A 15,324-nucleotide genomic window follows, 5' to 3' on the forward strand; every position below is an offset into this window, starting at 1 on the left:
TAACAATACCAAAAATTAGTCTTGATTCTGATTTTGATACCAATCTATATATATATAAATGAATGTTTGTATGTTTGTCCTTTATGGAATCGTGAACTATTGGACCGATCATGATGAAAATTTGTACGTATATGTATTTTTCCACGGAGAAGGTTTATAAGCTATGCCCATCCCTTTCCCGATTCAGGATTCCGCCCCACTGGTTACAGAAATACCCATAAGAAATGCATTGCAGCAAACATATGTTAACGTCTTTTCAAATTTTTAATCAGCTGTTCTTTGTAAACATATATTACACTTATAGTTTTAAAGCATAGAGTAAGCTTAAGAGAAACGACAAATTTTGTTTAAACTGTTTTTGCAATCACTGTTAAACATAGACTTTACTATCCAGATAATACAATTCAAATTTGACGTAAAAATTCACCTTTAACTGCAATATTTATTTAATATAAACCATGCTCATGCTTGATCAGAAGAGTAATGCAGATATCATAATTACTATCTTACGTTGGCTACAAATATAAAGAATGTTATAAAATCAACCTTAGTTGTTTTTTTTTGACAGAAGTATGGTTCTCAAAACTCCGTGTGTACATATTCTCTCGATCGAGACAACAAAGCAAGCTCAATCGTGGCATCGGAGATATAACTAATTTAATCTAAAATTTATTATAGTAAAAAAAAAATTTACTAAGTAATATAAGGACTTCGGTTCTTAAGATTTGCGTGCGAAGCCGTGGGTAACAGCTAGATAGAGGCAGGAATATGGTACATACCTTCATAATACGCCCAAGAGGCTCACGATGGAACGACTATCAATTATCTCAGCAATGTTTAGAATGTGATAGAAAAAGAATAAGTGAATATAGTGTGTACTGTTTTCAACGGGAAATTGCGTGCGAAGCCGCGGGCAACTTTTGCAAAAAATTATTGAAATGCGCAGCAAAGCGCGCCGGGCCCGCTAGTTTCTTTATAAATATTAACTGAGAATAGTAACTAAGTATTATTAATAACTAATATCTAAATAATGACTAAAGAATTTAGAGAGAATAAGAAGAGCAAGCTTACCTTTAACAGACTGGAAGAATATTCCTCTTCTTCATCATAGAGACATTAAAGAGTCACACACTTTGTGTAGAAGAGAAATACCCCTTTAATTTGGTAAAGGTAAGTTTGCTCTTCCTATCCTATCTTATATCTCACGTTAAAATTAGGCTTTTTGCCTTGTTTAATCATAAATAGTTTTTTTTCTCTTAGGACAAGAAGCTGAGAAACCTCTCATTACACTTAGTCCGAAAAGGACCTTTGCATTGTTTCTGGAGTAACAATGGGTAGGATAAAGGTAGGGGCAGTCTGTTGAGATCCACGAGGAAGCACTTTGGGAATTAATCTCAGTCATGTCTCCTAGGAAGAAGGGGAGGCCAGCTTTGTACCAGCCTCTCTAGTTAAAGTAGGCAGGAGTGGCACCACACTCTTATGTCTAGCAACACTTAGGGAGTCCCACCAACTGCAACGGTCATCTCCCGCAGTAGACTAGACCTATCGATCTACCTTGCACCCCAATACCTTGATGTTAGCGGTTAGTGATGTGCCACTCCTGGTTGCCCAGATTTAAGTGACACATCGGTTTTTGCTCTATCAAGTGTGGGTTCAACTGGAATATATGAACCAGCCAGAAATGAACCCTCTTGGTGAAATCATAAATAATAACTAAGAATTTAATACGCTAAATGATTTTGTTTTGTTACCTCTAAAGCAAATCTAGCCAGCAGGAGTGGCCACCCAACAATTAAAAAACACTCTTAGCAGCATCACATACAGTATGTGTATATTCTTATAGAGGGTTTAAACAATTACACAAAAGTTAGCGAACATCTTGTTGCTTACTGCTGAAGATAAACACAACAGATGCACTGCAATGTATGAACATAGATAGGCACACGAAACAAGAACGGAAAGCTAAATATTATATACAAAATATGATAATTTGTTAATTTGCATATATACCTACTCATGTTTTCATACACAAAATACGCAAAAACAATGTTTTAGCAGTTGGTAATTAGCGTATTGATGATCAGTTGTTTGTGAATAGTCACAGCAAACTTGTACTGTAATTATTCTGTCTATCTACGTTTTTCCATTATGAAGTTACAACAATGTCTCGTATGTGTTATCAGTAATTTTCATCATAATATTAATATTTAATATAATTTAATAAATTAATATTATTTAAAAAATTACAATAATTTCTTAATTTGTTCATTAAGGTTATACACAAATTACAAAAAACACGTTTTAACAAAATTAATAATTTGTGTACTGCCGATTGCTGTCATCTGTGAACAGACTTATTTTGATTTAAGATTTAGCTTTGACAATCACTAGTTGATATTGTGAAATTGTGACTTTCCAAGCACTCTTGAAGTGCTTCTGTTACCTTTATTTATAATTTTCTAATAAAATATTTTGAAAATATTGTTATTGAAATCGAGTGAAAAGACTCACGATATTGAGTATTTTTTATATCTTGATTCTTAGCAGTATATGAATTGACCCATTGTTTAGATTAGTTTTACATGATATTTTCAACAAAATTTGAAACAGTTAAACTAATGTAAAAACTAATCAAATCAAAGAGTTTCAAAATTTTAATGTGAATATGTATCATAGAAACTTGTTATTAGATTTAAATATTTTAAAGAGATTATCTTTTTTAAATAAGTCTGCTGATTGAAGAGTTATTTTAAATTCAGATATAAAAGGACAGTGGTCACAAAGTGTGAATGATAGTCTGGTAAAGTAACTGAATGATTTCAGTAAAGGACGAGTCAACTGTAAACCAAACCTTTATCCAGTGGTTGGCTACGGTCACAGAGAGGATCAACCAGCAGATGCACTACCAGTTTAATGGCAAGCCTGCTCCACTCGTGTTTCATACACCTCAGGTACGTGATCACAGAATAACTTATTTGTGTGTGTTCAATATATCACAGTTAATTTGTATTGTACTTGTTGTGATGTTGTTAAAGAAACTGATGAGGGGATACACAGAAATATGAAGCTGTGACTCAACATTCGCAGCTCCAGTCTGTGTTAGCCGTTTTGTAATGTAATGTGTTAAAATCTAAACTTACAAACCAATCACAAAGTAAGTCTACAGGAAGAAGTTATTTACAGTAGTTTTGTAGGTTCGAGAATTTTATGAGGTTTATTTGTATGGTTAGGATTAGGAATGTTCTTTTTTAATCCATTCACTGTGGCCAAAACGATAATGAGGATTAATGATACTGAAAATGTTTTAATTATTGTAGCATTGTAGGATGGCCCACTTCTGCAAATGTTAAATGTATAAAACTTGATAAGCGAATTTAAATAACAAAAACACTAATTAGAAATAATAATTGTAGGAGAGGTAGAATGTGCAAATATGTAGTTCTTCTATAAAAATGAAAAAAAAACAATGTGTTGCGTTTAAAAGTCTCTTCTGGGGCTGTAAGTAGGAAATTAAATTTTATGAGCAGTTGTCATTTTAAAATGTCCGCTAGAAAAAACATTGCACAGAAAAACAAAGTATTCCATCAAAATTTGAAATGTAAAACTTTTTGTTTCGTGTAGAGTTATAACCTAGATTAAAATGTTGTACAATATAGATACTTTTCATCTTAAAGAGGATCCGCCACCTTTAGGGCATTTTTTAAATTTCACATTTTAGACTGTTTTTATATTGTCAAACACAACTAGAAAGAAGGTTATTGAGTGTTTAAAAAAATAAAAAAATTCCATGAGGTAGCAAAATTTAAAATTCGCTAAATTTTTCGTGTTTTTCGAATTTTTTTGATTTTTGAATAACTTTTTTAATTTTTAACCAATTTTGTTCTTTGTTTTTTTAATTTTTTCCTTATAAGATAAAGACACTTTTTGGGTATGCATTTGACATTAGCATCAAAATTAAAAAAAACTGTACGCTAATAAAATTTTAGATTTAAAGTTTTTTTCATCGTAAATGTATGAACATATGAAAAAAAATATTAATTATTGTAGGAAATGGATTTCCATACCCAAAAATCTTTATTATAATATTAAGAATAAGGTGTAAAAATTAGAAAGCTCTAAGACAATTATTTTAGATTTTATTCAAACATTAATGTATAAAAACATGGAAAAATCAATTTACGGGAAATAGCCGCTAAAGATAAAAGTTCTATCCTTACTACTAAAACTGTCCAGCACCATATGTAGCACCTTCATTTTCTTTTTTCTTCTCCTCCTCAGTAAGTCTTATGTCTTATTGCAACAAAATCACTTCACTAAAAACACTACACTAAAATAATATTGTCTGTAAATAACGCGTTGCCTTTTTACTAAGAATTGAAGTAAATCAGGATCAACTGTAAAACATGAAAGTGAAACCAAGGTTATACACATGTGCACATAACCTAAAGTGACAATTACTTGGCATCAACAAATCAATCTCAAACATCTGATTGATCAGCTGGGAAACAATGCAGACTCAGTGCAGTCAACCTCCGGAAACTAAATAAAAATAAAAGTAGGTGAATATATGATTATAATAATATAAAATGAGTGTTATAAATACTTTACCATTCTTATAAGCATATAAATAAGTTAGTCTACTATTTATAAATAAAAAATATTCAAGATAGCTGGTGAATAAACCATTGTAAGCCACTAAAATTTAATATTATGGTAAAGTAGGCAAAATTACGATTTGCGAATATTTTGTTATTTGCATTTTTTTTAGAAAAAAATGTCAGAATGGCTTAAAAATTATTTAAAATGTTCAGAATAGTATGTACAACAAAAAAATATGATTTTCAGAAAGTCAAAAATTTCAAAAAAATGCCGTTTAAAGGTGGCGGATCCCTCGTTAATGGTTTTTTGGATACCTAAAAGTAAGTTGCTGAATTTTTTGTTGGCTGTTTTTATAGAGACAGGTTTTATAGAGTGTACACGTTTATTTTTTTAACAAAAACAGGTACAGTAGAACCCCTCATATCCGGCCTCGGTTTTACCGCACCTCGGTTTATCCGGCCACTTCCCGGAAGCCAATATCGAAATTTATTTACCACGGCTTGCAGACGCGCAGTTGCACGCACTAGTCTCCCACGACTCGTGCGTTATTTTTGTGTATCTATTTGTTTACATTTTCCTGTGTTGTCCTCAGTTGAGCTAATAGGTTTAACCTGTAAACAGTTCGTTGATTATATCCAGTGCGGTTAGTACAGTACAGTACAATTGTTTTGTTTCGTCAAGTGCTGTGTACTGTAGGTTGGTTTATCCGGCCGAATCGTTATCCGGCCAGGGGCTCGGTCCCGTGGTGGCCGGATATGAGGGGTTCTACTGTACTTGTATTTTTTGATATATCCTCCACTAAATTATTTTCACTATCCATGTATTTTAAATTCTGGCTTTCCAAATTATTTCTTAAACGGCATGTCGTCTGTGGAATTCTCTTCCTCATAGCATAATATCCTCAGAGAGTCATCCTCGGTTCGTGGTGTCTCTGAGGGAGCACTATCTGGGGCGAATGGTTGGGGCGGGGTCGGCATAGGTCTCTTCGCTGAAGTTGCACTGGCATGAGTAGTATGTGTGAGGATAGTGTTTCTAATATTCTTTATATACAAGTACATGTTATTATTTTGTGTAAGTATGTGTTTATAAATATGTTTATATACCTTTTTATCATTATACATTTTTGTTAGTTTATATTCTTCAATAAAGTTGTACTTTTTGTTTTTCATATGGAAAATGTTTACAGCTAAATATTTAGTTTTATTATTATTTAAAAAATAAGAATATTTTGTTGTGTCTTCTATATGAGGTTAAATGTAAGAAAGGGCCGTGAGGCCCTATTTTCACCTCAAATAAAGACATATTTCATTTCATTTCATCATTACACAAACCAAGCCAATCGTCTATTTTATTTGTGTAGTGGATATTTCCATGCTACAATAAACACTGGAAATAAAACAATAAAATACTCCAGGACAGGTGACATGCAACAACACGCAATAGCTGTCTGCACTGTGTGACTACAGCAACTCACCAAGGTGCAGACACTCATGAAAGAGGACCAACGAAGTGCTGACATCTAGTAGAGAACGCCAGAACTAATTGTGTGACGTGCTGTTGCCATAGAAGTGCTTCTTGTGTGATATTGCAACAAACAGAATAAATCAGGAACAATATAGCGATGCCTAACATTACATCAGTAGCACACTTTTACGCAATCACTACGAACGTAATATTACGTCAAATACCATGAGGGGTATGTCCACTTCTTGTCCAATTGTGTTTGGTTATGGATTTAATTTCTCCCTGCTAAGTTTTCAATGGTTTAATATGAGTGTTCATAGTGTTCATACAAAAATAGAAAATACTTTTTGTTTAAAGATTCATATTTAAAATTTTATAAAATTGTCCCCTGGTGGAGGAAGTGGCCACCCAACTCAAATTTTTAAATCGGAACCCTAGCCTTTTTGATAACTTTTTGGAAAGGGTATAAAAAAATTAAAACTGGTTTAAACTGAAAATAGTTAAGTAATTTGGTTTACAATATTTATTTATTTTCTTTTTGAGGGAGAGGTAGGAAAATGCTTTTGCGCACACAGGTGGCCAGCCTGTAGTGTGGAACTCCTACTTACGTAGAATATCTACTAAAAATCTCCTCTACTCTTAAGATTCTAGCCTGGAAACCGCTTATCGCTTTAAACTTTGGACTAGGCCTAATTTTGGCTTACGCCCAGAGGGCTCGCACCTATCTAGCCGTTTGGATCTTGGATCTGTCCCACATTCCGGTCCAGATTACTCTTTTTGGTGCGGAGTATACCCTATGCAAAGCTGGACCAGCAGTACCAGTAGTCCTCGCTCTCCAACATCGGGTCACAGACCGTGTCCACTGAAATCATACCGAAAGTTTGATTCACTTCAAGGCGGGGCCTTTCCCAACACGGGCAGCGGAAGAAAGTGTGTTCCGCATTGTCGGGAACGCCTGAGCAATAAATACAATCCAGTGAAACGGCCTTGCCGATTCAGTGAAGGTATGACCAGAAGTAGCTGTGACCACTCAAAAACATTGTGAGGTCACCTCGCCATGCCGCCGTTTCTACACATGGTTGGACTTGTTTGATAAGTTTGGCAGTCCAACGTCAACAGGTGTCTTGTTGCCAGCTGTTTTGCCACTGCTGGTACGTATGAGAGCGCTCCTCAGTCCTTGCAGTGTCCTTGCCGATTTCGCCTTGTCTTCCTCTCCCCTGCCAAAAGCTGGTCGGGGATGACTCCAGCAATAACCAGGACGGCAGGCTCAGACACTGTACGGTAGGTAGGCGGAACACACCCGGAGTGCCGCTTGAAACATGGAAAACAGTCACCAAGAAAAAAACATATATATTGGTTTACAATATAGGATCATAGCAAAATTTAACAATTAGAAACAATTGGAATTTTTATAAAATTGGATTTTTAAACAATGTTTTTTATTGGTCTGCTTTTTAAGTGTTGTACATGTAATGGATTGACATATTTATAACAGGTGCTCACATCCTATTCTCAAGGCACTTTTGTAATGTGAGATAAATTATGTTTAATAATGATAATTCTTTTAAGTTTCTATATTGCAGGAATTTTTTGACTGCCTACGTGAAAGGATATCGTACGGTGGCAAAAAGAGAAGACTACCGAACACAACCACAGCCTTTGTAAGGAAACATGCTGTGCCACTCGGTACATTTACCAAATACACATGGCACATCAACAACATCATCCACTGCAAGCAGATCTTTGAAACACCACTGGTATGTATATACGTATCTATTAGCATTACAATATAAATACAATTTTGTACATTTATTTAGTTTTGTATACAGTAATTATAATTGTAATTATAATTTGTAATTATATATGTATACGATATTTGTTTTTTCTATTTAAATAACTATAAAAATGTATAGAAACACCATTGCTTCCATAATGTTCCTGTATAATCAAGAGTGAGTGCATAAGTACCTAATGATCTACAAGCTCCAAACTCAGCGGCGGTGGTGTTATCTTGGCAGTCCGCAATACTATATCTAGTCACATGCTGACTGTTCCTATTTGTGGTACTGAATATCTATTTGCTGCTTGTATAGCGGCTTCTCATATATTCCTCCGAGCCAGCCTGCAAATGTTTACTCAAGTTTCTGTGATGCTGTTGATGAAGTTATCGTGTCCTCTGGTTTCTACGACGATGTAATCTTGCTTGGTGATTTTCATTTGCCTGATGCAGACTGGAGCTCTCCGGATGTTTTGGATGCTGATGATGTATCTAGCTACTTAAGGAATTTAGCGGCTACTCACAATCTTACCCAGATCAACACGGTTCCCATCTATCGAGGAGTCTTTCTGGATCTGATCTTCTCTTCTGTACCTGTCTCTGATGTTGCTTCTGCTGAAGAAACTCTCGTTTTTGACGATAGACATCATCCTGCATTATCGTTTTCTATTCTGGGTAAAAGGAGTGCTGACACTGCTGCATCGGGATATGTTCTTGATTTTAGAAGATGCAACCTTGATGCTATATATCGTGCTACGCAACGCCTCGACTTACCGTTGTCGAACAGTTGTTCTAATGCTGACGTTGACTTTGATAAGTTCTGCAACCACTTGAAACTTGTTGTGAGACAAAATACCCCTTTAAAAATAGTCTGCTCTAATTCATTCCCTAAGTGGTTTTCTAAGGGACTTATACATTTAACCATCATGAAAAAAATTGCTCATAGGAAGTTTAAGGCCACTGGCAATGTCTCATATTAGAACAAGTTTCGGAATCTAAGAGCCCAGTGCAAATGCCTTGCAAGGGTCTGCCTTAGCAATTACTTGAAAAAGATCGAAGACGATATACCGTCGAACATCAAATCCTTTTGGTCGCACGTAAACAGACTAAAGAAAAACCCATCCATTCCTTCTTGTTTGCACTTCGATACAAGAGAGGCTGGTTCTGCTGCTGACAGATGTAATCTTTTCTCTGATTACTTCTCCTCTGTTTTCAATGATGCAGTGATTCCCATTCCTGACTTTGACTTTGGTTGGAATATGTCTATCTCTACTTGCTCCATTCTCCCCTTTGACGTTCAATGAAGACTTGAATCGCTCGACCACAACAAGGGAAAATACATTGGCTCCCCATTTTGCAATTCTGTTTTCGGCATTGCTAGCCCAAGGTATTTTTCCCTCTGCACTTAAGAGTGGATTTGTTATTCCCATTTTTAAATCTAGTGCTCGTGGCAACGTGAGGAATTATAGGCCAATTGTCATCCAATCAACCGTTGCCAAAGTGTTTGAAAGTGTCATTCTGGACGACCTCTACTTTCATCTACGGAAGTGAATCTCGCCTGCTCAACACGGTTTCCTGCGTCAAAGATCTACTGTATCCAACTTACTTGAGTTCCACGAGTACATAATGTCTGCCTTTGGTGTCTCCCACCAAGTCGACTGCGTTTACCTCGACTTCGCCAAAGCCTTCGACAAAGGTAGGTAGGCCTGGTCCTACACGGTAAACATGCTAGTCGCGTCGCTCCGTAATTTTAAACGGGTTTTCGTTTATTATTGACAGTTGCCACGTTCGGAACATTTATTTTATTTATATTACAAGTGGAATGTGCATAAGGACTAAACAATATTTGTCTTGTAAGTAAGCAACTGATATAAAGTTCTTAACCACAATTTAAATCCTGTTTCATTCGTCTATTACGGAGCGCCGCACTGTATGAATTGACTGGACGCTTACTACCGTCAAGTGGCTGTAGCGTAGTCAGTATAGCTGCGGCAGTCTATACCTGAGTTACCCAGTTCGATTCTCGGACAAGGACGTATATTTTTATTGCTCGATTTCTTTATTTTAATTTATAAAATTTTAACCCCATTGTTTTACCATTCATATTTTATCTATTTGTTATATTGTTAAAATTTTATATTATTTATTAACATTTTATTCAATATAAGTCTATATATTTATTTTACAACTGAACAATGTTTTCAATAGAAAAAACCAAAGCTGGTAAACCATGTATATTATTCAACAATTACAAATACAGGCTGCACAGAGTACTAAAATCTGGAGACAGTTCTTGGCAATGTTTAGGCCGTAATTGTGGCGCATCAATAAAATCAGATGTAAACATGACTAAGGTGACTGTGTGCAATGATAAACACAGCGGCGTGCATCCAGTGACCATGCGTACACTGTCATCGCTGCAGCGGCCTGCGACTGTTGTGTCACCCGTACCCACCACACCACAGCCTGACTCTGCTGTACTGCCCGCGTCCCGCGCTCCTGCCTGCTCCACGCCCGGCCCCGACGTCATGCTGCCGTCTACGTTGCCGTCTGCTTCGCCTTCAACACCACTCCAACCAGCTTTGGAAAACACAATATTAATAGAAAACGCAAGGTTGAAAGCAGAAGTCGCCAAGCTTAAGACCGAGGTTAAAGTTATCCTCGATCACTCAATTGAATCAGACCAACGACTTTTACAATTCACGGATTCAATATTTACATCCTCAAAATCGGTGACACCTCTGAAAAAATCTTGCACGAACTATGTAAATGCATCAGCTCAAACCGAGGAACTCCCTGGTGTCTCTAAAAATAATATAGGCCTAGTGCAGTCTAAGAAAATAGCCGACCTTGAAAAAGAAATACAAGATCTAAAACGACCCTGCCGTGAATGAAAAACTCTCAGAGAAGAAATTAAAAAATGATTGCCACAATAAGATGTCTAGAAGAGGAAAATAAAACTTTAGTTCAGGAAATCCCTAGATCTAATATAGTAGTTTCAAATAACTATGAGGCGCTGGAAGATTTGTCCAAAGGTAGTGAAAATGGGTTCACCAGAGTGGAAAAGAAGAAGGAAAAAGAAAACACATAAACCGAAGTTGCAGCACACTACTTTTAATAATAAACAAATCATTAACACTGGTCACAAAAACGAATCTAAAATACCCCCTCATATCTCAACATCTACCGTACCAGTGGCTTTTCGTGCAGTAACTATTGAGGGTGATAGTCATGCACGCTTCATGGCTGGGATGGTCCAGTCCCTGGTGACCGCAGAGACGGCTGTGATCGGCGTCTGCAAGCTTGGAGCCGGACTGTTGGGTGTGGTTGAGGGGAGTCAACCTCCTCCCCCGGGAAGCTGTAGCATTCTGATTGCCGGAGCGAATGACATCGGAGCCAGTCGGTCGTCTACCATCTACCAGCAATTGGAAAACCAGATCTCCATGCGCATCCGTACAGCCAAGGTCATGGTATCAACAGTGCCTTATCGCCACGACCTCCCCCCCTCCCACCTCGTTAACCAAGAGACGACTTGTGTTAACAACTACATAAGGGAGCTGTGTATCAGGTGTAAGGGGTCTGTGCTGCTGGATTTCAACGCCATCGGAAGGCGACACTTCACTCGCCATGGCCAGCACCTGACTATGAGGGGAAAGCGGATGCTTGCCGAACTGGTGGTGGCCGGCCTGAAGAAGGCCAGCTTAGCCACTGAAGACCAGTCACCATCACCACCACCACCATCACCACAAACGTCTTCATCGCCACCCCCACCGCCTCCATCACCCCCACCGCCACCATCACCACCACCGCCTCCATCACCACCAGCGCCTCCATCACTGCTGTCGCCGCCGCCGTCTCTGCTGCTAACAGCATCTGCTGCCGATGTTGACCGTGTACCGCTTGGTCCTGATGGGCCTTGGACGCTGCCTTACAACAGCTACGCGGAGGCAGTAAAATCTCCACCGTTGATGACCAATGGACGCTCTGCGGATCTTGTGCAAGCTGGAATTGACTCGGTTTTTTTAGGGACCCTACTTTGAATCAGCTGACAAAATTAACTACTAAAAACCATCAGAAACACACAGACAAACGGAAGTAACGCTGCTTCATCAAAATTCCCAATTTGCAACCAACAAATTAGATCAAATCCAACTCATGTGCGAGGATCTGAAAGCAGATCTTCTTGTAATAACGGAAAACGGTTTCAACAAGGATAACATCGCACTGTGCAAAATTCCAAATTATAAATTGGTTTCTGCGTATTGCCGATCCCACTCCAGAGGAGGAGGAGTTGCTATTTTTCTGAAACAAATTTTGCGTCTGCCCCCTTTCCGATCCAGGATTCAATCGAAAAAGATTTCGAAGCAGTCGGGATCAAACTACAAACAAAAACATCAAAATTCTTCGTGATCGGAATTTATAGGTCTCCCAGTGGAAACGAAGACACCTTCTTTTCAAAATTCGAAAAATTACTGACATGTCTGACGAACCAACGTCAGCATTTTGTCATTATGGGGGATTTCAACATCAACGTGTTGGACAACACTCACCATGCAACAATTCGTTTGGTCGATTTACTTAGGTCATTTCAGCTTGATTTGCTAGTCAAATCTCCCATGAGAGTGACGGCTACAACCAAAACTGTAATCGACTACATAATCACCAATCACCCAAGTGTCGCAGTGTCTGTGGTGGATACAGCTATATCTGACCACTACGGCCAAGAGGCCGTCATTAGTGGGATACAACTTACAAGGGAGCCCAAAATTAAACAAACAATAAGAGACATAAGGCCAGAAAACATCGCTCACCTTAACGCTTCCCTTTCTAAAGAAAGATGTAATTTTCTAAATTCATCTCAACCCGTTGAGCAACAATTTAAATTGTTTCCCGACACTCTTAATTTCCACGTTAACACCTGCTGCCCTACAAAAACAATTAATGTCTGTGACAAAAATTCAAAAAACAATTGGATCACACCAGGAATTTTAGTTTCTAGAGAGAAACTGAAATTTATGTCCGAAATTTATAAAAACACTTCTAATCAACAGTTCAAAATATTTTTTAGGAATTATAAAAAAGTATATAAGAAAGTGATCCAAGCTGCGAAAGCACTCGATGTCTCCAAATCAATTCTCTCTTCAAAAAACGTTTCTAAAACAACTTGGGGCATCATAAACAATAAAACAAATGCATACAAACAAATAAAAATTAAAGTTGGGGATAGGCTTGTGGAGGATGAGACTGAGATTGCCAGTCGGTTTAACGAGTTCTTCGCATCCGTTGCTAACGGGCAAGCAACGGCCATCTGACCCTAAAGTACGCCCCTCGCGAAGGCAAAGCCCAGCAGCATCAATGGTGTTGGCGCCTGTTTTTGAGGATGAGCTTCACCTAATTATCCAGCAGCTCCCAGCCAAAAAGTCAAACGACCTTAATCTGATGTCCCCATGGCTCATTAAAAAATGCTGCAAGCATTTAGTGAGACCCTTAACTGAATTAGTAAATTATTCATTCCAAACAGGAGTGTTTCCCTCTCTCCTCAAAATTGCAAAAGTTGTTCCAATTTTAAAGAAAGACGATCCAGCCTCTATAAATAACTACCGGCCTGTCTCAATTTTGCCAGTATTCAGCAAAATTTTTGAAAAGCTTTTTCTTATAAGAATGCTTCACTTTTTGGACAAATAAAATCAGCTCTCAAATGAACAGTTTGGGTTCAGAAAGAGTAAATCGACAACTGACGCATTCGTTGGTCTTGTCGATATGATTGTAGAGGGGATTGAATGTCGGAACCACACAATGAGTGTGTTCCTGGATCTGTCCAAAGCATTCGACTGCGTTGACCACAATATACTGCTCGACAAACTTGAGTCCCACGGCGTTCGAGGCGTGCCTTTTAAATGGCTTAGCTCATTTCTAAGCCACAGATCCCAAGTTGTCCAGATATCAAATAAATCATCCAAACCAATAGATCTTACATATGGAGTCCCCCAGGGGTCTATCCTCAGTCCTGTGCTTTTCCTGCTTTATGTCAACGACATAGAATCATCGCTTCTGCATGGAAGAACAGTGCAGTTTGCAGATGATACGACTCTTTTTTTCAATGCAAGATCAAGCGAAGTTTTGGAACAACAGGCTTTTGTTGATATCAACAACTGTGTCCAATACTTCAACAGCCTCAACCTCACAATAAACTCTTCAAAAACCAACGTTTTAAATTTTTCTTTGCGCACTGCGGGCAACCAGTGCATGCGGACCTGCCATCTTGATGGCTGACTCCACACTGGACGAAGTCTACTCTTCAAATTTCCTTGGAATGTACCTTGATTGAGGACTGACATGGAATGTGCACATTGATCATGTTTGCGCCAAAATCTGCTCAGGCATCTTTGTTCTGAGGTCTTTAGCAAAATACTGCCCGAGTCAGGTACTGATTACGGCGTATTATGGCTTGATATACTCCCACCTGGCCTATGGAGTGATCCTTTGGGGAGCTTGCGCTAACACTCAGTTCCAAAGAGTTTTCAGACTCCAAAAAAAAGCAATTCGAATCATCGCTAAAATCAAATTCAGAGAGTCGTGCAGGCAAGTTTTCAAGAAATTGCAGCTGTTGACTCTGCCATGTCTCTACATATTGGAAACAACTATGTTTTGTGTGAATAAATGTACCTTAACCAGAGGACAAGACATACACATGTATGAGACACGTGGCAGAGCAAACTACCGAAGTGGTAGACACAGAACGGTGGTTTATGAACGCCTGCCTTCACAAGCGGGTGTTCAATTCCTCAACAGACTGCCCAATCCAATCAAAGATGCTCCAATGCCAAAGGCATTTAAGACTCGCCTAAAACGCTTCTTGGTGTCTCAAGCGTTTCATAATGCAGGTGAGTTTTGGCTTTCAACTGGGAGGCCGCCTAATTTGAAGAATGCCACCGCTGTTCGAAGTGGGTTGCATTGGCGATGAATGAAAGAGGTGTGACTTTAAACATTGTATGTCTGTATGTGTATTATAGTATGAATGACTGAAATTTTAGGATATTATTATTAATTGACGTTTGCCATATGATGTATTATTGTCTCAGCAATAAAACAGATTTGATTTGAAGTCCATCATCGTCTTCTGGTTGCTAAACTTGCTGGCTATGGTGTGCGGGGTCCCCTGCTCAGTTGGCTGGACAGCTACCTTACTGGAAGAACTTTGATTGTCAAGTGTGATGGCCATACCTCGATGCCCTTCTATGTTCTGTCTAGTGTACCTCAGGGATCTCACCTCGGGCCCCTGCTTTTCAACCTGTTTATTAATGATATTGGAGAGGCTTAATAGCTCTAGATTTTTGATGTTTGCCGATGATATTAAAGTCTTCTGTGATGTCTCCACTCCGTTCGGTACAGCTGCCCTGCAACAATCCCTAATAAATATTGTCAACTGGTGTCAAAATAACTCCATGGAGCTTAACGTCCAGAAATGTGTTGCAGTTTCTTTC

At 38.2% G+C, this 15,324-nt stretch overlaps 1 protein-coding gene across 1 annotated transcript in view; it reads left to right on the forward strand.

Moving 5' to 3' along the window:
• Positions 1-15,324, forward strand: part of LOC124359060 (uncharacterized protein C2orf42 homolog) — a 50,101-nt gene that overhangs the window by 29,461 nt on the left and 5,316 nt on the right. Inside the window, 2 exon segments of the mRNA XM_046811466.1 lie at positions 2,824-2,951; positions 7,647-7,820. Coding sequence (XP_046667422.1) covers positions 2,824-2,951; positions 7,647-7,820 — 302 coding nt within the window.

The sequence above is a fragment of the Homalodisca vitripennis genome, chromosome 4, assembly GCF_021130785.1.
Source record: "Homalodisca vitripennis isolate AUS2020 chromosome 4, UT_GWSS_2.1, whole genome shotgun sequence".
NCBI lineage: Eukaryota > Metazoa > Arthropoda > Insecta > Hemiptera > Cicadellidae > Homalodisca > Homalodisca vitripennis.